This window comes from Caretta caretta, chromosome 1 (genome assembly GCF_965140235.1).
Source record: "Caretta caretta isolate rCarCar2 chromosome 1, rCarCar1.hap1, whole genome shotgun sequence".
NCBI lineage: Eukaryota > Metazoa > Chordata > Testudines > Cheloniidae > Caretta > Caretta caretta.
In genome coordinates, this window is record NC_134206.1 from 255,272,907 (window position 1) to 255,297,446 (window position 24,540).

At 41.6% G+C, this 24,540-nt stretch overlaps 1 protein-coding gene across 1 annotated transcript in view; it reads left to right on the forward strand.

Annotated features, from left to right (window-relative positions):
• Positions 1-19,470, forward strand: part of RIC8B (RIC8 guanine nucleotide exchange factor B) — a 58,707-nt gene extending 39,237 nt beyond the window's left edge. Inside the window, exons 6-10 of the mRNA XM_048832245.2 lie at positions 339-434; positions 2,869-3,013; positions 6,883-7,027; positions 9,655-9,774; positions 19,094-19,470. Coding sequence (XP_048688202.1) covers positions 339-434; positions 2,869-3,013; positions 6,883-7,027; positions 9,655-9,774; positions 19,094-19,205 — 618 coding nt within the window. The 3' untranslated portion in view covers positions 19,206-19,470. The remainder of the gene's footprint in view (positions 1-338; positions 435-2,868; positions 3,014-6,882; positions 7,028-9,654; positions 9,775-19,093) is intronic.
• Positions 19,471-24,540: the final 5,070 nt, after the last annotated feature.

Below are 24,540 nucleotides of genomic sequence, written 5' to 3' on the forward strand. Positions count from 1 at the left end.
GAGAGAAACTTTACGTAAGATTATTATAAACCCTTGAAAGAAAAGATTTTAATGGAAATGCTGTCCCTGCAGTGAGTGGTGAAACTAGTAACAGTTTATATGTTGGTGACATTTTTAAGAATTTTTGATTATACTGAGAAGGAAAAATCTGTCATTGCAGACATAAGAATTATTCTTTTCCACTTGACTGTATACTAAATTAGCCACATTAATTATTTATTGTAAAGTTTCAAGCAAAGCACACCCATACTGAATGCATATAATATATAAAATATAATCTTGTCTGACTCTTGTAATTCAGCCAGTGTTTGGTTTGTTTTTTTATAATTCCACTTTAGGGAAGCAGCTACAGAGAGGGTCTGACTCCAGTTCTCAGTTTACTAACAGAATGTTGTCGAGCTCATCGGAACATCAGGAAGTTTATCAAAGCTCAGGTAAGATTCAGATATAAATTTAGAAATCTGAAAATAAAATATGCAGCAGAATCTTTCAGGCTTCTACAGCACAGAGAACATTGATGTTTGAATATTAAGCAACTTGGATTTTAAAATTTCTCTTAAAGATGTCTACATCCGTAAGCAACTGCAGTGTCTTTGTTACCTTCTGTCAGCTCAATGACAAAAATATTGATCTACATTAAGTGTTTTCAGTGCAATGTCATGATTTGATTTCAAAGTAATATAAAGGGAATGAACATTAATGTCACCCTATAAATGCAGGACAATGACTTAAATTATTGTATCAGCAAATAAAAATCCAACAATAAAATATTTGACAAACTGAAGAACTTTAAATTCTCCTTCAAATTAAAAATACAAAATGTAAGACTTGGGATGTAACCACAAGGCACCTCTGTAATGTTAAAATATAGAGGGGAACTGGACAAATTGTTTCAGTTACAAGAAGATGCCATGGGTCCTTGGCTTAATTCAATTGCATGGGCCTAACTTCCATGGCTTATGCCAAGAGCCTTCAATTCAGCAACATTAGGGCGGAGTCTGAAGCTGTAGTGTATGAGATAGGAGGACTTTTTCAAAAAAACCTAATGGGACTTGCGTGTCTAAATCCATTAGTCACTTCTGCAAATTTGCCCCATAATTAATAAAATAGCACTACAACTGTATGGAAGCCAGTCAGTCCATCCGTGTTTTGGTACCCTTCAATTGAGCTTTAGTCATAAATTACAATACATCAGCAGAAATGAGTCAATGGTGTTGGAGCTTTAAGACTTAACTGCTGTGTGTAAATTGTATAACCAAGGTGAAATTCATACCTATGCAGAGGGCTAGCTCAAGGCTTGTGCACCATTTAAGCCCTTAAAATAGGTCTTAAGTGGAGCATGAGCTCCATGTTGGCCCTCTGCCTAGGGGTGAATTTCATCCCATGTTTAAAAAAGACTTCTGCAATTTTAACTATCTGCTAAAGTGCAATGGAAAAACTTTTCAAAATGCCCCCCTGCCAAGCAAGGAGGAAGCAGAATAGAAATTGAGTCCTAGCTTCATCACTGATTCTCAGTGTCTCCTGTGGCTACTCCTAGGATGATGCAGCTTCCAAATTACACCCTTCTCAGGGCTGTGCCTGAAATCATAGTCTAGCTCTTTGTTCTACCACATATCTTCTCTGCATCTTTTCTTCTTCCCTTTTTGTTGTTAGGGACCTTTAAATGAAAACCTGATCTTTTACTTTCAAGAAATCGGTACTTGCTGCATATTCCCCACCTGAACCCATATTCATACGACAGTCATTTCCCTATGAACATGTTTTGATTATTACACACACACTACATTAAACGTGCAGTACTGAGGTTGTGTCAAGCACTCAAAAGTTAGGAAATGCCAGAATTAAGATTGTCTTAATATGGCCCCCTCATGTGCATGTATTAGGATGCAATTTCTAATTTCATGATCATAATGCGTATGCCCAAAAGGGCCAAAAATAGCAAACTGAAAAAAACAAATTCTCTCATGTGGAATCCTATTGACACCCACATGGCTCGTCAGCAGGGTTGGAACCTTTGGATCCACTGTGCACATCTCTGCTACTTAAGCAAACAGAGTAACAAAGTTGTCATCCTTCATGTGGATCAGCACTAGAGGGGGATGAGACGCACATTTTACCATTGAGTTTCACAGATATTTGCTGATAGCAGAGGGATGGTGAGAATCAGGAATCTTGGATTCCATTCCAAGGTCTGGAAGAATGTTGGCTTGTTCTAGTGAGCACAAGCTCTTCTGCCCATTTCACCCTCAGCCCCATCCCCTCCAACCTTTTGTTGTCTGTGCTGTCTTCCCATTCCCTGACATCTTCTCCTAGTCCCATTTTCCTTGCCTTCCCAGTCCCTGTCTCCACTCCTCAGGCTTCTCAGCCCTGTCCCAGTCTCCTTTCTCAGCTCCTCATCCAATCAATCTCTCACTCTCTCTTCTCTGTCCCGCCCCCCCTCCACCTTACTGGCTCCCAGTTCTAGTCTCCCTCACTGATCTCCTCATCCAATCTCATTGTACCCTTTCTCTGGCTCTTCTTGGCAAGAAGACTATTGGAGACATAGGCTAGAGCCCTGATATTATTTGGGATAAAGGTGGCAGAAGGAGGAAACAAATGTATTCTAAGGCGGGTGTCTTGTTCAGTTGTCTGCGGAGGTCCCAGGAAACCCATGCAGCTAGCTGGGCTCTAGTCACCTTTGCAAGATAGGCTTTATATTGTAGATATCCTACTTATAAACTTGCAGCTGCTTTGCATGGGTGGGATTTTAAGCTTGTTCCATACATTATTTTCCAAGAAATCAAAGTTTGCAATGTTTTTCCTTTCCATGTACTGTATTAACTTCTGCCAGGAATGTATGGTTTTCACTTTTTCTTTTTGTAACACTAGGTATTGCCTCCATTAAGAGATGTATCAAATCGTCCTGAAGTTGGCACAACAGTGAGAAACAAACTTGTGCGCCTTATGACACATGTCGACCTTGGAGTAAAGCAAATTGCAGCAGAATTCCTTTTTGTCCTTTGTAAGGAGAGAGGTATAAATCAATTTTGTTCCTTTCCTTTTATTCTAATTACAGCAAGACTTTTGGAGGATCTTCTTATTTCTGTAACCCTCCCAATTCCAGATACGTCCTTTAGTTTAAAAGTACTGTTTGTGATACTGCTAAAATCATGCCTAATGTTTTTCATCATTAATCAAATATTAGATAATGGTTTCCATTTTCTATCTACATGTATATAGTTACTGTGCAATGGGACATTACATAGTGCTAACATCATAATTAATGTATACTGACAAAACTGAGCTTCATTTTTGGGGTCTGGCCACTCTAACTAAACAACAGTAATTGTAAATTATTGAAATTTTTTTATGCTACTTTACATATTTCCCCCCAGCTTCCCTCTTGCAGGTCATTTAGTTCAACACAGATCTTGCAACTGACTAATTGTTCTGTCTGCTTCCAGACAGCACATACACCTACCATGCTTCTGTGTAATATTAAATAGATTTTATTTCTACTCTTTAAATGAAATTAACACCTTTTAATGGCCAAGTTAATTCTGTGTTGGTGAAAGTGTGTCCTTCAAATATCTTCTTTAAAAAAGACTGAAAATAAAATTTTAATTGCCTTCCAGAGATCTGTGGCTTCAGTTAAGAACTGGAGTCCTAATTGACAAATAAGATTCTAGCCTTATTTATTTAGTATCAAAAATGTGCCGGGTGCTTCTGAGACAAACAGGAAGACAGCAGTCAATGCCTCAAAGATCTTACATTCTAAAGATGTAACATAATTTACTGGAAATAAATTGTGATCAGTTCAGACTAAATACCTTGATTATCCAAACTCTTTCCTGACACACATTTAATGGTTATCTTCCTTTTCAGTAATATACTTTATGAACTCTTCAAACCATAAAACATTGTTTTCAAAGTTTGATATCTAATGAAAAATCTAGTACCAATCCAGTAATAATGTTAAAGTATAACTGTACTTCCACAGCCTAGTCTATAGTACAGCAACCTACAGTAAAAAATTACTTTAAGGGCTTTTTTCATCATATAAAAAAATCATTTATAAATCTATCATTTCTTAATCTGATAAATGTACCCAAAATTACAAGCCAGGTGACTAGAATTTTCTGTTTGTCATGGAATTGATAGAGTGGCAGAACAAGCTTCTGCACACAGCCCTGCTGAGTGTCAGAATTATTTAGGTTGTCTGCCTTTTTCTATATTTGACCCCTCATCTAAGAATGCCAATGGCACCAGCTGTAGTAGTTCTGTCTGTAAACTGTCTGCTGTAGCTGTTCCATTCCCAAAACTCTCATTGACTTGAAGCAAAGTATCTTATTTCATTTCAATGGGAGTTCCATGTTCAGAGCAGCTACAAAACGGGTACCAGGATCTGGACTGAGCAAACCAATTCTTTTTTCTTACCACTAGGCCCCAAAATATTAATATGTAAATTACTTCTGATCACTACCAAGTTCGACTGGATTTCACCCCAGTGCAGAGGGAATGTGCAAGGTCCTTCATTAAACCTTGTACAAAGGGCTTAAGTGGGGGAGGAGAGGGCTCCTGTACTGGTGCAAATTTTACTATTTACCTATTTCAAGATATAGCCACGATCTTGGAGTTTCTGTTGCTAAGAGCATGCCAGCAATTGCTTTTATAGCTTAATTTCTTGTTTAATACCAGACTTGGGCATAAGCATGCTTGTGGAGTACCTTTGTAAGATGTAGGGACAATCACTTTTGTAATTCTGCATTCAGAGAAGGTGATTCTCAGAATTGCTGCTTGAAAAAAGAATTTTTTTGAACAACCATGCAAAGTCTAGGCCTTTGCCCTTGTAGAAGTGTCCTGCTTTTTCTCCTGGGAATATACTGTGGCATCTCGTGCTCTTTCCTTTTTTTTTTAATGCTCATTCTCCCTTAAGACCCTACCTTTTAGTGACCTTATTTTGAATACGGAAGGCTGAATGGACTCCATTAGGAGAACATCAGGATCTGTTCTATTGTATATTAGCCAAAGGGGTCACTGCATAGCAATGCAGCATAGTCCCCATAAGGGATGAGTAGACTGTATTTGCAGTTCTCCAAGCCCCTACTGGCCTGATATGCAAGAGAATGGATTTGGAAACTGGCTTCTTGTAAGTGCCCTACATTTCAAGTGATGATTCTGTGTTGATAAAGCTTAGAAACTGATTTTCTGTCTCCCACATCAAGTTCTCATTCTGCTAGTGTCACACACAGAGAATTTGTGGGTAAAAGTAACAATCTGCTGTAGGTTTAAAATACCACTTGTTTTTTTTTTAAAAAAAAAGAAAACAAGAAAACCCTTGTTTGTGCTTGGTGAAAAATGCTTTGTGCCATGTGGTCTTTCTTTCAGATGGCTGTACTGAGAAAAGTGACTGACTGTTGTTTTTTTTCTCCTATACTGGCTGCATAAATTATGTGGGTTTTTTCCCCTTCTAACAATGGCCAGCTTTAATACTACAGAAGGAGAGGCTAAACTCTTCTTCTCTAACTAATAGGATGGCCTTTTTCCAGAACATTAAGCATGATACGTTCTGCGATTGCTGGACTATGTACTCTGTAAATAGTATATGCATGGTGCTGTGTACCAGAAACATTTTTTTTTTTCAAGAAAGTGTTATCCTTTCACTGTCACTTACCTATACTATCCATAGTTTGAGAAGCATTGAAGCCAAATCCTCACTGGACTATTCCCACTGAAGTCACTGGGATTAGGGTATGTCAATTGAGCAGAATTTTGCCCATAACTGTGAACCTCAGATTAAAAAGAAACCACATTTCTCAAGGAAGATAATCATTTTCAAAAAATAATTTCCACATCACATGGAAATACGTGAAAGTTTCAAGCAATAATAATGAAAACAAAATTCAAAAACATGAAATTTTGTCAATGCTACCAACCAAGAATTTTCTAATTAGCTGCCATAAATAACAGTAGCACAAATATAAACAATGAAGAGCACTTTGTCTGTGAAGATGGGGGTTGGGAGGGTGGAAGGATGGATGGATGGATGGAAAACAGAAAGTTGACCAAATATGAAAGGATTCAGTGAACTTTCTAGATCATTTAGGAAAATGTTGCCAGTAAGTTGCATCTTTGGTCAGTGGATGTTAAAAAAATTATTTTATTCTTTGGGTTTGCATAGAAAATAAAACAAGCTGTTCTAATAGTGGCTGCAGTAGTAATACTTAGCATTTACAGTCAAGATTTCCACACGAAAGCTCATGCTCAAATAAATTGGTTAGTCTCTAAGGTGCCACAAGTCCTCCTTTTCTTTTTGCGAATACAGACTACCACGGCTGTTACTCTGAAACCTAAAGAAGTTAGGTGACTCAATCCCGTTGCTTTTCAGTGGGAGTTGGGAACCTAACACTCTTAAGCACTTTTTGAAAATCCCAGCCTACGTTATTTATCAAACCAAATAAAGCCCTCTTTTTGGGGGAGGGAAAGCACTTCACATGAGCCACAAAAAGAGCAGAGTTTAGAGCCAGGATTAGAATTTCGGGAGTTCCTGGGTCCCAATCCTGATTCATACCACTGAACCCCACCTTCCTGTCAAGAGTTCAAATACACACTTTCACTTATCACAGCTTTTCAGCCTCCTGAAAATACAAAATGATATAAAACAGGCAAACTTAAATTTGCCATGTTTATGGCTTATTAAAAAATCAAAAGCGACTGACTGCGGGACTGAATTAAAATGTAGTACCTCACTTCTGCCTTTTTCAGCTATTTCATAGGGCATACTGGTCACCATATAAATAAGTTAGATTTTAAAACCCATTTTAAAGATGATGCTAATGTTGCACTTTGTACTGTAATTAAATTAACTTCTAGCTGAATAAATTGATCTTTGTCTCTTTGCAGTTGACAACTTGTTAAAGTATACAGGCTATGGTAATGCAGCAGGCCTGCTGGCAGCAAGGGGCCTGTTAGCAGGAGGAAGGGGAGATCATTGGTACTCGGATGATGAAGATACAGACACTGAAGAATATAAATCTGCAAAGCCAAAGTACAGTACTATTTTTTTTTCTTCCTGTTACTACCACCCAGTCCACTGTGTTTTGAGTGAGTTTCCTCCTCTCTGCCCTTTGTCAAAGGGGTCCATCATAGCTTACAACTTTGGAGTTGTGTGTATTTACATGGACTGTTGTTTTTCACAGACTTTATAAAGGTTTTCAGTGTTGTTCTGATCTAGTGTTTCTGGGGTTCAAGTGTAACTTCGTCTTTGTTATTCATCCTTGAATGTTGCCTCCATAATTTCATCAATTGCAATGAATTTGATAAGTGATAGAGAACTGCCTAGCTCTAGGCTGGGATGTTTCCATATTAACCAGTTTTAGATATATGATGGGTAGGGCCCTACCAAATTCATGGTTCACTCTGGTCAATTTCACAGCCACAGGGTCTTAAAATTGGTCAGTTTCAGATATTTACACCTGAAATTTCAGGGTGTTGTAACTGTGAGGGTCCTGATCCAAAATTGGATCATTGTGGGGGGGTGTGTGTGTCCTAAAGCTGTTGTGTGGGGGTTGTAGGATTGCCATACTCACTTCTGGGCTGCGGAGTTTCCTGCAGCTGGAGGAGGCTCCCAGAGCTGGAGGTAGGTCCGATCCCCCAGTGCTGCTGGGAGTGGCCCAACAAAGGGTTCCTAGCTGCTAGTCAGGGCCAGTGGTGGATTAATGCATGGGCCCATGGGGCCTGTGCCCGGGGGCCCCCCACAATTTGAAAAATGGGTGCCCCAGCCCTGGCAGGAGCCATGGGGTGGAAGCCCTGAGCCACAGGGGAGTGGGGGTGGCAGCCCCAAGGCCTGGCAGGAGCCATCAGGGACAACAGCCCTGAGCCCCGGGGGGCGGCTGCCCTGAGCCTGGGCAGGAGCTACAGGGGGTGGAAGCCCCAAGTCCCGGTTGGAGCCCGGGCACTTCCCTGCAGGAGCTACCGGGGGGAGCGGAAGGGGAGCGGCAGCCCTGGAGCTCGGGCATCCTGAGCCCCAGCAGGAGCCAGACGGGAGAGGGAGCAAAATTCCCAGAGCTTGGATGCCCTGAGCCCTGGTAGTAGCCATATGTAGGCGGGGGTGGAAGTGCCAGAACGAGGGTGCCCTGAGCCCAGGCTGTGGGGCACAGCAGGCCCCAGCCCAAGCGCCCCGAGCCCTGGCAAAAGCTTCAGGGGGTGGCAGTCTGGAACCCACCCCTGAGGCTGCTGCAGCGCACCACGCTCACTCCTGCACTGTCTGTGGAGGTGGATCTGGTTCTTTCCCTGCATGGCTGTTATATAGAAAAATAAGTCATGTCCCTTCCCAGCACGGTTGATTTTGGGTAGATGAGATTTCACAGGGCAGGGCTTATTTCACAGTCCGTGAATGTTTTTCATGGCCGTGAAATTAGTAGAGCCCTAGTGATGGGATACTATCAGTAGGCATAGTTATTTCAAATGCCCATTGTAGTGCTTGAGTAGGGTTTACTTGTTATATGGCTTTGCTCTGCCTTGCTTGAAGCTACTAATCTTCTCAATGGAAGAAAGATACAAATATATGTAGGGTTATTTGATTTTAGTTTCAGACTCTCTCAAAGACACATGTTAAAAAATGTGCAGATTCAGGCCTCTCTTGGCCCTCCTATTGGAAAATCTCCTGGAGTTCAGTAGGTTACAGCAACAATTTTTTCCCCCCTAAAGCAACATATACCACGAAGAGAAGAAAAGAGACGGAAGACTTCAATCTCCCTATAGTTTGGGGACATCTTCCTCTTGGTCTCTTTGTCAAGAACCTGACCTGAAAACAGTCCTGTCATCTCCAGATAATAAATGATGGGCATCTTGAATGTAAAAGATGTTTGTGAGCATGTAGTCTGGGATTTGCCATTTTGTTTATGTGAAAAGGTCTTAAATGTGACTTCCTCTACTACTTTTATTTTTATTTTATTGAATATTATTTTTCATTTCATTTTTGGAAGTGTGATTCTGCTCTGAAAAGTCATACTTTTTTTTTTAAAGCTGTGGTGTCCAGTCACAAAACACAGATTTCCATATCCAATTGACTCTCAGTTTACAAGTAAAAAATGCGTGGGAGAAGGGGGTTCCTAACAGCCAGTACTGTAAATTCAGCCTCTGATCTTAGTAAAGCTTGGTTCAGTAAAAATGAGTGTGAGAAGGAAATAAAGGAAGTGGTGATGCCATTTTAAGGTACCCCCACCATCACTTTGTTGTTTTTTTTTGGGGGGGGGGGGGGAGGGAGGGAGGATAAAGTGCACCATCAGAACTGGGCCATATGTGCCAAAAGTAATAGTTCCAGAAAATTTAACTCAAAATGCCTACCTTGAATAGAATTCCTCTTTTGAGTCTTGACCCATAGGCATAATGAGTACTCGTGAAACTTGGGTATTTGAGCACTTAACATGGGGCTAATATAATAAAAAATTAAAAAGCCAACAATATGGAGGAAGGCCATCCATGAAAAGAACTGCAGAATTCTACTTGCAATTCTGTCTGAAGGAGTTAAACCATTTTATAATGCTACCAGGGAGCATTAACTTTTAAAACAGTTATCTGTCAAAATTGAAAAAGAGAAATTTTGTTGGCAAATGTAAAGATGTAAATGCTACAGCCATCTTTTTTTTCTTTTCTTTTTTCCCCCCATCACAGCATTAATCTTATCACTGGCCATGTAGAGGAGCCAATGCCCAACCCTATGGATGAAATGACAGAAGAACAAAAAGAATATGAAGCCATGAAACTTGTCAACATGTTTGATAAACTTTCCAGGTAATGTAACACTATCCAAAATACTACAACCAAACAAAAAAAGTGGATGTTTTTAATCATAGCTCCTCTTAAGAGAGAGGTTTAGGCCCCAGTTCTTCACTCTATCAGAGGTGTGTATTCATGTCGGTGGGACAATTTGCTTGCTTTTTAGTTATCCACATGCTTAAGTGTTCGGTTTTTTCCCTCGTTTTGGCTACTTTCACTGGACAGGAAAATGATGCTTACACTTGGACAGATAGCAAGAACTTGTATTTAACACTGTTCCATCTAACTCTATGTAAACTGTAATGTGTATGGGACCTTTGGAAACGGTTGGTTCCCTGCGCCAAAGCAAAGGAGCCAGGGTGGAGAGACAGGTGCACATTGAGTTGCTTCAGAAATCTGGTTTAAAACATTGCGCAACATAATAAAACACCCTGAAAAACCAAGAGTCTCTAAAAACCTACTTGCTTTTTGACAGGTTTGCTGTGTTTTCCAGTCTCACTGCTGTTACTTTTAAGTAGCAGTGATTGTAGACAGTGTCTTTTTCTTGATAGTAGTGTGGGTGTGCTGCTCTCACTTCCTGACCTTGGAGGGGAGAGCAAGAGTCGGGGACAGAATGGCAGGGACTGTGTTCAGAACAGATTAGGAGGAAGCTGCTGTGACTAACAGAAGCAATCAAAGGTTGTGTAGAGAAAGCAGTAGTGGGAGGGTTGGGGAGTGTATGGACAGAACATAAGAGACTGTCACATTATGGAATGAATAGGGGTGGAGAAAAGGTGGGGAGTATACAGTGTTTGGGGAGTAAAATACACCAATGACTAAGGATCAAGATGAGACGCAGCAGTGGAAGACACCGTAAGGCACTAGGTGGCTTGGCAGACTGCTAATGACAAAATTTATTATTTCTAAGTTGCTGGATAAAATCTAGCCCCGGTCACACAAGTAGTGAATAAAAGTTGTTACCATCTGTAGTCTATTGGATGGCCTGTGGGAAATGAATTTATATTAACAGGTTTACAAACTGAAACACAAATGGAAAAAGTGGCTTAGATTTACACTGCTGTGAGTAAGCCTGAGAGTTTGCAGCTGTGATTTGCTGTAGTCCAAATGAGGATAAATTGAACTTCAATCTGTATAAGGATAATAGCATAAAAGAAAATGGTATTAAAATATAAATTAATGCAGAAGAATTGAGTTGATTTAACATATTGGCTCTCTTTACCAAGAGAGAACAGATCTATTTTAGTGATTATAACTATCTGCACCCTTGACTTAATATTTAGGAATTGGTGCATCATCCTTGGATGTCTCAGAAACAGTTTCTTCCTCCACTTCCACTACATGTGAATATTGGAGCAACTCTTTATCTAAGTAACATAATCCCCTATAAACAAACAAGTATGGAGTTCTCAAGTACCAGTTCATACCTAATATAACACTGATTATGTTTATTAGTGGCTTGGGCCATAGGAGTTTGATTCACCTAAAAATATTTAATGGCGCTATTCTCAAATGCATAAAAGCCCCAGTCCTAAAAACACTTATGCACATCAAACCCATTGAATTCAGTGGGATTGCTGTCATGTATAAAATATTCGCATTTGCAGGACTGGAGCCAAAGTTCATAAAGGCACAGAATCTAAGTATTTCTAGGAAATTTAAACTACAAAGCTATCTGATAGGCGATATATGGTTTGCTGCATACATCTTCATAGATCTTTTTATTTAAGAATAACTTTTTCAAATGGTCAAGAACGCAATGAGAGATTAGGGTTGCCAGGCGTCTGGTTTTCAACCAAAACGCCCTGTCGAAAAGGGACCGTGGCGGCTCCAGTCAGCAGTGCTGAATGGGCTGTTAATACTGTGGTCAGCAGCACAGCGAGGCTAAGGCAGGCTCCCTAGCTGCCCTGGCTTTCCATGGCTCCCAGAAGTGGCAACATGTCTCCCCTCTGGCCCCTAGGCTGGGGACTCTGCGTGCTGCCCCTGCCCCAGCTCCCATTGGCCGGGAACCAGGGGGCCATACCTCAGGCAGCTCCCAGAAGCAGTGGAAAACACTGCCTGGAGCCTGCACCCTAGCCCCCTCATGCACCCCAATGCCCTCCCAGAGCCTCCTTCCGCACTCCAAACCCCTTGGCCCTGGCCTCACCCAAGACCCCACACCTCCAGCCAGAGCCTGCACCCTCTCCCGCACCCCTGCCCCAGCCCTGAGCCACTTCCCATACTCCAAACCCCTCGGCCCTAGCCCGGAGCCCCCTTCCCTGGCCCCACCCCAGCAAGAGCCTGTACCCCAGCTGGAGCCCTCTCCCCCTCCCGCACTCAAACCCCCTCCCCCAGCCTGGTGAAAATGAGAGTGAGAGAGGGTGGGAGAGAGCGAGCAATGGAGGAAGGGGGGATGGAGTGAGTGGGGGGCAGCGCCGTGGGGCGGGGGGCAGGGCAAGGGTGTTTGATTTTCTGCAATCAGAAAGTGTGCCATGCTAAGAGAGAGGATGGCAACATTGGATTTGGTATTAACAAATACACTTAATTAAATCAGATGTGAAGGAAGGGAAAAATTGAGGTGCATCAGTCTGGAAATACCAGTGCAGTAACTGAATAATTGTTTCCCACATCTGTTTGTATTAAAAAGACGCATTTGTCTATCATCAAAAAATAGTAAAATATGTACAAGCGATGACCACAAGAAAATAGCTAACTTTAATAGAATTACATGTGCAACAGTGAGGGAAAATCAGTGAATAGGATAGAGTATTAAGATAAAGAGGGGTAGTAAAAAGAGAGGTCATTTTAAGGAACATCATAATAACCCTACCTATTGTCCGAAACTTAAAAGGGAAACTTTGTACTGGAGATGAGAAATTATTTAAGACTGAAGGCTTTTGAGTTGCTATCATTATAGCTGTTCAAAAATACATTTAGATAAAATGCGAATGACATTACTGTGATGAAAGAGCCTTCTCAATTCACAGGGTTGGAGGCACCTGCCATGATGCCTACAAAAAGCGTAACAGTGGTTAGGTAGCTGGGCGTTGTCTGCGCTGCTTATGCTGTTGACCAATATCCTCTTGCTGTTACCTTGTGCTTCCCTCTGTCTGTCGTATCTACTTGTTGTCTCCTGTTCATTACTACCGGGAGATCAACACTTCTGCAATTGATGCAGCAGGTGTCGATTTAGCGGGTCTAGTGAAGCGTCTCCTGTCAACACGGTGCAGTGAAGACACCGTGGTAAGTCATCCTAAGCTACGTCAACTCAGTAGCATAACTAAGCTCGACTTACCCCCATAGTGTAGACAAGGCCTTAGATTGTAACCTCTTCAGGGCAGGAACTGTTTTGATATGTGTTTGTACAGTGCCCACTGCAAGAGGTCCTGAGTCATGATTTGACCCCCTGGGCACTGCTGTAAAACAAATTAAAAAAAAATCACTTCCCTTTTTTTTATTTATTGTAAATAAAAAAAGAAGAGAGAACTAAAAGAAATGAAGCTTGTTTACAGGAGACTGGAGTGTTTTTTAACCAAATGTAACTTACTGCAGTTGGTCAGTTTGTAGAGAGATTAAATGGAAACCAGAAGCTGCCAGTCTTGCATTCAAGAAGAGGAACTAATTTTAACAGGATTTGGATTTTCTCCTTTTTATTTGGAAAAATGTGCCATATGTGCCAGCACTCTGAGCCTTTCAGTGCAGAGACTTTTTTCATAAAGTTAACGCTACCAGTTGACTACAGTGGGTCCCTAGTATACGTCTTCCCCCTTATCCATTGTTTCATATATCTGTTGCTCATCAATAGAAGAACGTGTTCCGATTCACATCTGTCCCGATTTGCATATCTGTCCTTTGAAGTACTGTACTGGGAGTTGCAAACGACAGATTTGCTCACCAACATGAAGCGGAACACGTTCCCCTATTGATGGGCGACGGATATGCAACAGATATGGGTAGCCCCACTTAATGGCCAGGCCCACCCCCCCCACCCCAGTTCCAACTCTGCTCCCATCCCAGCGCTTGCCCCACCTGGCGCTCCAGCCACGGAGCGGGGGTCGGGGGCTTGCCCGGCGCTCCAGCCACAGAGCCCCAGATGGGCAGAGCAGGGCGAGCCCCAAACGCACGGGGGGAGCAGGGGAGCACATTTTTCCAGGCGCTCCTGGCCAGAGTGTCTATTGCACCCCATACTGCAAGGCCAAGTGGAGGGGTGGAGAGGCTGCTCCTACCCCTCTGCCTCCCGTCATTGCCCGCCCACCCAAGTGTCCCCTCCTGCCTACGCCACTGCTGTACGAGCGGGTCCCCGGTATATGTCATTTCGGTATCCATGGCCCTTTTCAAGAACACAACCCTGACGTATACCAGGGACCCACTCTAATGTTTTTGCAGTTGTTTGTAAGTTACAAATTAAACTGAAAGCTGCTTTGCTACAATTCTTGAAAATTAATCAGAAGTTTTATAAAGTCTAATATTCTTCTATGCTGGAATTACACGTCTAGGACCACAATCTCTTAGCTTCTTTGTTTCTTGGTTCTGAAGCTCATGGCCTTGAAGCCGATCACTAATGGCAGGTGTACTTCCTTCTAGATAGACTTGCTAATTCTGTTGTCACTATAGGAAGTAACACATAAGGAAGCTGGCTGTGGAAATATTGCCATACTAAAAAGTTATAAGTAATCGAAAGTAGCAGAAATGCTACTGCAATCTTAATGTCCATTGCATTTCTCTTCTCTGCTAGAGTGTTAATCGCTTTAAAGATGCCAATAAATGATTATCACGTTCTTCCAGCACCAGCATGCTTTTCATCATTTAGGGGGAGGGTTTTTTTAAAAGGGAAAGAAATTGAACAGGAAAACGTGGGGTGGGGCATGTAACCTTATGGCATGTAACCCTTTAAGAACTAGCATTCTCACAGTAAAGAAAAATATAAAGGATTGATAAGTCCCTGACTGACTGAAAATGGCAAAATCATCCCATCTGATTACAGACCTTTCTAGATCTGATTTTATTTATTGTTTTTAAAATGCGTTCTCTGACCGATTGCACTCCTAGGAAATAAAAACATGGCACCATTTTTTAAAAGGGCACAAACTTTCACAAGCAGTCATGTGTTTGGACGCACATGTTGTGAGCTGTGAAGCTGTCCATTTTTTGATTACTTTAGTATTTGTAGTGTATTAATATTGAAGAGTGCCTGTTGTAGGAGATAATTGCATACAACAAGGAAATATCTGAAACCATTTTATGGCATTTTGTAACACTAAATGATAAGCATGATGGAGCTGGAAGGAGGTGATAAGGATTTATTGGCATCTTTAAAGTTATTAACCCTCTAGGAGAGAGAAATGCAATGGATATTAGACTATAGGTAAGGTTGCAATGGCATATCTGCTATTTTCAGTTACTTATAATTTTTCAGTATGGCAGTTGTGCTTGAATGAATCTTTTGATGCTAACGCTGATCTAAGTTGATTTTGTGAGAACGAATTATTATTGCCAAGTTTGGGTAGAAAATTAATTCATCCAGTTTTATTGCATATAAATATAGGTAGTGTGAAGGGGAGGAGTGAATATACATGTTTGTGATGTTTCAGACTCTTTTGCACATAACTGAAAAACTGCTTTGTACAGGCTGAGGCTTTTTAAAAGTATTGAGGTTTTTATGGTTAAACTGCAGTTTTTACAAATGAAGTGTTATCTGGAGTTTTGTAATCCACAAAAAGGGAAAGTGGCATACAGAATGTGAACTCATTACTCGTCAGAAGTCAGGATACATACAAGGATAGCATCCATAAAATACATAGGAATGAAGTATTTAAAAAAAAAATCTGATATAACCATAACAGCCTATCCTAAACATAAATCATCTTTTGATTTTTAAATAAGTGTGTTGGTCTTGGTTTTATAAAAGCTCTCTGTTCCGTTCACAGTAACTAAACTTTGGTACAAATTTAGCCTGACAAGGATGCTTTCCTGTTGCTGTTGTTGTAATATATGTATTTCTAATAATTTTAAATGCAAGGGAAAAGGAAGACCTTGAAATCTCTACAGCACTCGGGAACTTTCAACACTACTTGGGCAAGGTGTTGGATAGGGTGTTGGGTGGCTGGAGTTAGCCCTGAATTTGTTTCAAATAAAACCTGTTTGTAAGTAAGTAGTATAACTCATCTTGTTATAGCAATGAGAATTGTTGGGTGCGAATCAGTTTGCTCTCCATAGTAAGTCGTATGATTGAGCTTCCAAAACCTTCTCCAATCTGTACAAAAAGATTTAACATAACCTTTCGGAGTTGCAAAGGACTAAATTTAGCCACATTAAATCACTATTGTGCAATTTTCCATCTGTTTATATCCAACAGTATTGGAAATATTCCATGCTAATTAAAATGTCTGATAAATATACTAACACTTTCTCCATTATAAATTATGGGAGAATTATATATTAATTGACTAATTTAAAATGTAAGGGTGCTTTTTCCAAGCCAACCTTGTATTAATAGCAGGAATTCTTTTGCTGATGGAAATGGTCCCCAATTATCACAGCTTGGGTTTTGTTGTACATTGAACAGAAGTCAACAAAACAAGTATGTAACAGAACCTGCCTAAATAGCAGCCACATTCATTAAAAACACAGCATTAATCAGGGGGTGAATGAAGAAGGTAATGGTGTATAGATTCCCCCCCCCCTCCTTTTCTAATCATAGAACAAAATAATGTTATATGAAAGGATTGGAACTATTATGTAGTACTCAATTATAGGGAGGTGAATAGGTCCCAAACATGCCATGTTATCAAAGGAGCAGACTGGTGTTTGCATGACAGTTGTTTCGTTACAGACACTGTCATTAATTCCATGTGTCAATACTGCCCTGTCATACACAGAGCAGACAAGAAATAAGTACCCTTGAAAACAAGGGAATGATTTTTTGAATCGTTATTAAGCTAAGTGGCAAGCAGGAAGCTGAAACTTGTATAGGTAAATTTGAAGGGACACTTGGGAGATCTGCAAGTGGAGAAAAGAATGCATTTTACCAGCTGCTTAATTAGGGTGTGTTTTCTACTTGTATACTTGAATAGAATGCTTTGTTTGTGTTAGGAATATGTGTAGTGCAGCCAAGAGTCTTTGATCTTGTTAGGGGTTACAAGGATGTTCATACACACTTAAACAAATTTTATTAATATGTACATTCATATATTTGCATTTATAATATATATTCAATTGATACAGCAAAATTCATACTGCCACCCACTGCATGTGGGAAGTAAGATCTCTTTCCTATAATGTGGAGTGATCACACTTCACAGCTGTGATAGCATAGATGTGAAATTATTTTCTTGGACGTGTGTGCATTTGTCAGGAGAACCCTAAGATGACTTTTACCTTACTTTAAACAAAAGGGTGCAGGTCCTCAACTGGCATAAATTGTCATAGCTCCATTGAGGTCTCTAAGCAATCAGTGCTAAATTGGTGACCTCCATGGACCTATGACAGTTTACACAAGCTGAGGATCTGCATGAGGATTGTTGTATGCAAATGTCAGTCGGCTTTATTTCAATTGGTGGAGTTACTCCTCTTGCAAACCTACCCAACGAGTTCTGTTTTGAGTAATGTACTCATTCCAGACTCATAAAGTTAGCTTTGTGGCATCCCAAACATCACATATTTTGTTTGCTAATTATTCTCTTTACTTTTAGTCCTTTTTTTCCTCTCCCTTCTCGTTTTACCCTTTTGAAGTACACAAGTTACTGTGGGGTGGTTTGGAACTTTGGATGGTCAGGAGAGGCCTAGAACCCATACTGCCAAAGTGAGAAGGGGAGGAAGAATCAGTCCTAGTCCATGGCTAGTTATCTCTCCTCCATGAAGAGAATAGCCAGTGGAAGTACATAATTGCACATTCCCGCCCCCTGCCAGCTCCCCCTGGAGACTCAGATGTGTAAGGAAGCCATACTGTCACTGGTCTGCATGCAAGGGTTGCAGACCTCTTGCACAAATACCTAGAAGTCTGCCCAGCCCAGCTTGCAAAACCACACTGGTTTCCTTGAGTTCAAGGTGTCTCAAGCCACATAGTGCAGCAAATACATTTTTCTAAAATGCCAGAGGAGAAAGCACTCTGAGTTTGTGTCTGGTGCAAATAATGACTGTGATTTGAGTGCCTCACTTATGCAAATAGCTTCCCTTTCTCTATTGAGAGAGATGAGACTCTTCAAAACTAGTGTTTCTGGTATCTTGTTTGAGCATTGGTCATCTTTATAATATCTGACTTATTGTTCATACCCTGCAACTAGCATGTTGCTTTTCTAGCTGCTTCTGTAACAGTCATCATTGGAAGGAGGGATTGTTGACTCTCTGTACAAAGCCCTTCTCATTTGTCCTAAAGAGAGAGTGAGGAGCAGGCAGAATGTTGCCGGAAATAAAGCTTTTCCCCACTGAGAGTAACTAAATCCTGCTCTTTAACTTATGGCTGTCTTTGGGAACAACAAACAAGTTTCAAGGGATTCCCTTTCAAATTGGAGGCAAATTAGGGTCCAGCATCCACACCATTTAGATGAAATCATGAAAATTAAAAATAAGGGCTTTTTAATGGAAAATTAAAATGTTATCTTTGACCTTACAGCCTTTTCCATAATCCACATATAATAAATGAGGTGATAAAATGTGAGGATTAAATAAATCTTTGCTAATACTTTTTGATTGGCTTAATCAATAATTAATCATCTTTAGATGAGGCTGTGGCTTGTGGAGTAGATATAATTGGATTAGCTGTGGAGAGGCCTTTGGAGCTTTGAAGAGATTAAAATGACTGTCAATCCTGTAATTAAACTGCTACAAACAAAAGCAATAGTAAAAAAAAAAAAAAAAAAAAAGCTGACTTTCAACATGAATCAACAAGTACTTAAGCACCACTAGAGGTTGTGTAGGCAGAATGTGTTCTCCTGAATGATTTATTTCACCGAATGAGATAATATGTATCAAATCATCTCTTTTAATTGTGTGTTGCCCAGAATGGCAGGTGAAACTTTGGCAACCTTTTCTTCTTAAAGAATTCACAGAAGAAAAGCTAGTGTATGTATTTAAAACAGTGAACCTGCTCCTTGTGGTGAGTCTGTCAGGCATTGACTTTTCCTGTATCTTTTAATTGGCTTAATAGGTTGGCCTACATGAATGAAGTCTTTATCTGTCCTCCCCACCCCCGTTTTGGATTTGTTTTGTTCCCCTTTCTTATTCAAAATGGAGATCTTCATTAAAATGTTATTTTAAAGACTATAAAAATATAGTTTGTGTGTATATCTCTATATATAATAAAACAGTGGATTGATGCATGTGTGCATATGCTAATTAAGACTTTTAAAAAATCTTACAGGGATGAGGTTATAAAACCAATGGGAGTTCGACCAGATGGCACGATGACTCCTTTGGAAGAGACAATCTGCCAGTACCAAACCAATGAGCAAGACAGTTCAGATTCAGACTAAAGCATCACCTGCTTCTGTCAATATCTCCTTTAATCAGCATCTTCCCTCAGAGCCTCGACATCTTTTATCTACACATTCTACCCTCTCATTAGCCAGCATCACTTTAAGTCTTATTATTGGGATATTTGAATGATGGATCTTGTGGTGTAATCTCTGCATTTTTATTAATCCATTTATATAGGAACAAATTATCAGTTTATTAATTGTAAAGCAAATTGTATTTCAGTGAGATGAAAATAAAAGATTGCAATGCAAAAAAAGTAAATATTTATTATAACTTGCTAGATTCTTCTCTCCCATTTCTCCCATTTTCCTGTTGTTGTTGGTTGTTGTTTACAGTGTCTTACCCCAGCCCCGTCCCAAAATACAATTTCAGCTGAAGAAGCAGAATGACTTAATTGCCCTAGGAATAAAGGATGTTAAATGTGACATGTCTGACCTAGTCAAGCCATCAGTTTGCTTACACGGTTTCTCAATGTTTCTACAACCACTTTAGAAGAACAACATGTTAACCATCAAATTTGATCTCCCCATTCGTTACCATGGTTAACCGATCTGTTTCAAAATTTACCCTCTGTGTCAGTCAGCTACCGCTTAATCTACTTTTATTTTATTTTTTTTAAATAAGCTGTATTTGGTTGTTCTCTGAATTGGGGCCACAGAAGTAAAGCCCAGCAAGCCTATACTATTTATGGCCTTGATCATGGGTGGTGAATTGTATGAGCCTGTGGTGCCCAGGCTCCACCAATATGAGAGCACGGGGGCCCGGATCCACCAGAGTTAGGGGCTGGGTCTCTCCCCTGGCCTCGCCTGCTGCCCCCGCTTGCCTCCCCTGGATCATCCCCTGCCTGCTGTCCCCGAGCAATTTAAAAGGGCATGCGGCCCCCACCACTGGCAGTGCAACAGGGCTAAGGCGCTTCCTGCCCGCCCACTCTGCTTCCGGAAGTGGCCGGAAGGTGCTGGCACGTCCCTGTGGCCCCTGGGGGGGGGGGGTCTGCACGCTGCCCCACCTCGAGCGCCAACTGCGGCCAATGGGAACTGCAGAGGCCGTGCCTGTGGGCAGCGGTGCGTGGAGAGCGATCCGGCCCCCCCACCTAGGTGCTGCTGCCAGAGGGGTGTGCGGGTCACTTTTGGGAGCTGCCTGAGGTAAGCACTGCACCCCTCACCCTCTCCTGCACCCCAAACCCCTGCCCCAGCCCAGAGCCCACACCCAAACGCCCTCTGAGAGCCTGCCCCGTGCACCTCCTCCTGGACCTCAGCCCAGAGCCCGCACCCCACACCCAACTCCCTCCCAGAGCCTGCTCCCGTGCCCCAGTCTAGAGCCTGCACCCAAACTCCCTCACAGAGCCTTAGGCAGGTGGGGGACGAGACTTGGACTTGGACCTGTTCTGGGCACCATCAAAAATTATACAAAGCTGCTGCCCCTGACCTTGATTCAGGAAAACATCCCTATTCAAACAGTGCTTAAGCATCTGTTAAATTGTTGCCAGGGATGGACTTCAGTACATATTTAAGTGCTTTCCTGAATCAGGAGCTACTTGTTGAAAAGTAACAGATGTGTTAATTGAGGGGAAGTCATGTGAAGAAAGGAGAAGGGTTTTTTTTGAGGGGGGGTGTTAATTGAACTTGGTGGAGTTGTGGAACAAGGCTTGTCATACTTAACTAATGCTTCTTTACTCTTTAACTTTACAATTCTGGACCCTTAAAAGATGAAAAGTTTTAGGAGTGCTGCATTACTGCTGTTGCCTTTTTGCCTACCCGGTCTCTTTACCTGTGTGTCTTTTGATATCCATATGTGAATTACAATCCCTGCTACCTGTCCTAGTCAAGTGTGTTTCTATGTTTTGTTCAAGTGCTCATCATAGACATCTCTCTCACGATTTCAGGGGGAGGCTGGCAGAATCCCTCCTGCAACGACTACTCCAAGCATGGTTTGTCTCAAGGAAGCCAGCAGCCCTTTAGCCTTTTGTTTCCCTCAGTTTAACATTGGTCGCATACAGAGCTTCTGGACAGCCTATAATGTCCATATGTTTTCCTGAAGTGTGTATGTGCACACTTCTGTCCACATGGCTCCCTAACCTGAATGATTTTGTGTAGCAGGGGAAATGGGACTTGATTTCATAGGGATGTGTTACCCGGAGGTGTCTTCTGAGCATCCCTTATACTTCCTAAAGGACTGGAAAGGAAAAGCCCATTGATGCCATCTCAGAAGGTGTGAGTTTCACTCACTTCAGAGAGAGGTTAGCCAAGAGCCTTCCCTTTTACTTTAAAGAGCACCAGGGATATCAAAATTAATATTATAGAATTTTTGAAGCTGAGACCACTAGAAATGTTGTTCATGCTAATCCATGCAATTCTAGATTGCCTGGTGAATCTATGGCTTCTCTTCACACTGCATCGAAACTAGTGGAGTTCAAGCCACCTTGCAGAAGTGAAGCCAGCCACTGCTCCCGCCCTGAGTTGGAGGCAGAAGGCAACTGGCCAAAGCAAACACATTTCTAATGCACCAATAATATGTAGGTGCCACGTACAAAAGTAAGAGTGGCCCCAATTCTGCCACTACAGGACCCTACTCCTCCATCTTGGGCAAGTTTCCTGAATGAGATTGGTTTTGGTAGTTGCCTTCTTCCAGATAGTTACTTCTAGACTGATTTGTGGTGTTTTCCAAGAGTGGGAGTCTGACTGTAGAAGAGTCCACCTGTGGGCAGTGCTTGCTCTACACAAATTGCCATCAGCTCTCCACAGACAATAAGGTTAATGGTGTAGAAGATGACGACCGGAGAATTCACAAATTCTCTCCCTCAGGAGCAACAGCTCATGAGCTTCATTAATGAGGATTTGAAGGTCTCTTGGTATCCACTTCAGACATTCTTTCCTACAGAGGTAGGAGCTGTTGCTCAGGAGTAGAGTCCCATAAAACATACACAGACTGTAAGATTTTGGACACCAATCAGTGCTGCAGCAAGACCTCCTGCAAAGTGGAAGGGATCAACGCAAGATTATTTTGACTAAGGAGAAAGATCACACTTTGCCCGCTGAGCGTATTCTACCAACTCTAAAATGATCTTTCCCAGAAGGCCGGAGGGATGAAATTATATTGGCTCAAGGGATCTCAATATAGACAGCACAACACTCTGCTTCTGCCAGTTTGAATAACACAACCATTTGTTTTCCTGTTTAAAGGTTTATTTTGCAAAATAAGAGTATATATTCTTCAGACACCCACTGGACACTGCTTAAAGTGACAGGCAGAAATGAAGACTCCAAGTACCTGAATCTGGCTGATGTTCCAGCTCTGAAGTAATTCATGTAAATTCACTCCTCCTCAGTAAATTGAAACATGGTCTCATTAAGTGTATGGAGTAACTTTCTACTAGGGCAATGTCCCAAAACCTCACTCCATTATTCTATTAACTTTACACAGCAAGATTATGGGGAGTGAGGGTGAAGGTTACTGCAGACCTGGCAGCTCCTCCTGTGGAAAAAACCCCAGGCTTTTCTCACTCCCCACATGCCCCCTCTCCTTTCTTTGAGATGGCTCTTCGTCCTACCTCACCATTTCATCCCTCTTACAGCATGGAAGCATGGATGCAAAAAACTGCGTGCAGGCTACCGGCAACCCACACTGTGCATCAATCTGGTTCCCCTGATAGGTTCAGATTCTGTGGAATTTAAACTTTTGGGAAAAAAGTGGTATGTAGTCTTTTAAGTTTGACAGAAAACCTGCAGGTGCTGGGATGCAGTGCTGTCTTCCTCAGTCTGCAGAAACTGGTAAGGAACAGTACCACAGAGACTGCAGCAGGAACAGGATCTGCTCCTTACTCTCTCTCAGGAAGACCTGAGGTAAGGAGGAGATAGGAGTGTAGGTCAGAGAAGGATGGCTGTGAATAACTGGTGGGCTCTCAGTTTAAGCCCCCTTAAATTTCAAGCAACTGCACTGCTCAAAGAGGGAAAAGGGCCAAGAGGTACTAGCCCAAATAGAGGCCAACCTTGAGATGGGGAAAGACACGGGCGAGGTGAGGAATAAAACAGCCATTGCAGTGGCCCTAAAGAGGCAATAGCTAATTTTATTAAGGGCCTGAGTGAGGCTACCACCCCCATTTCTCCTTGACCAATGGATTTGCAGTTGCTCAGCACTTCAGGTCATAATACTAATTATTGTGGCCGTCCATAGTCTAACTTCAGTTATCCCAAACTCCCATTGATACGTCTGCTGTGCACTGCAAGTGCGTATAGGGCCCTTCATGACTTCATAGCTCTGCCCCGTGGGCTCTAATTAAAATAAAATTCAGCCCTGTCTCCCTAATGAGTTTGACACTCCTCCCCTTGCTCCCCGGTGCTGCACTTCTTTCAGCTGCTGCATGCTACATTTTGGTGTAACTCACAGAATATTGTTAAATGAGCCTGGAGGCTGTGCTTCCCTTTTGAGTTAATTTGTATGACAATAGCTCCTACAGGCCCCCAGTCATGATCAGGGCCCCATTGTGCTAGGCGCTGTACACACACGCACAGTAAAAAGACAATCCCTGTCTTGAAGAGCTTATAGTGTAAGCTGAAGTGAGGCATTTCTAAGTTTTTTTTTTTAAAAAAAAAGTGTCTGCTGTCAATGAAAACCAGACATTTAGCAGTAGCTTCAGTCACTTTTTAAGGACAGATCCTGTAACCCCTGCACGCCACCCGTGCTGAGCCCAGCCAATAGCAGTTGAATATATGAGAAAATATTAGGACAATATTAAGGAAACAAGATGAAAATAAACTTGATTCAGCAGAGTGGTGCAGTTGCTTAGTGGCTCTCTCGCTCTCTGGGTGTAGGAACGCACACGGAGCTATTGGTAATCTCATGTGGGGATGTAAATGGTATTCTTGTAGCTGTATTGGTCCCAGGGTTCTAGAGAGAAGGTGGGCGAGGTAATATCTTTTATTGGAGAGTCATGCTGGAGGAGAGCTGTAAAACACATGTTAGGGTGACTAGAACGTGCTTGTAAACCAAGATTATTTTAGCATATTTTGTGGTCCCATGGCCTAGTTTTTGCTTCTGCTAAAAGTCTTGAGGCAGCCATTGGACATTATTCAAACCATCAGCCTGCTTCTGAATTTAATAAGCTTTAGTTCTACTGTATGTAATTGTGTTGGATAATAATGATGGGCTCAGTCAATCCACCCAGCCAATGGAAGTTAACTGGATTCGTCACTTTCTGATATTGGGTAAAACGTTCAAAAGCACCTAAGTCCCATTTTCAAAAGTGATTTAGGAGCTCAAATCTCACTGAAAATCAAGGGACTTAAGAATCTAAGTCACTTCTGAAAATGTTATTATAGTGAATGGAACATAGAC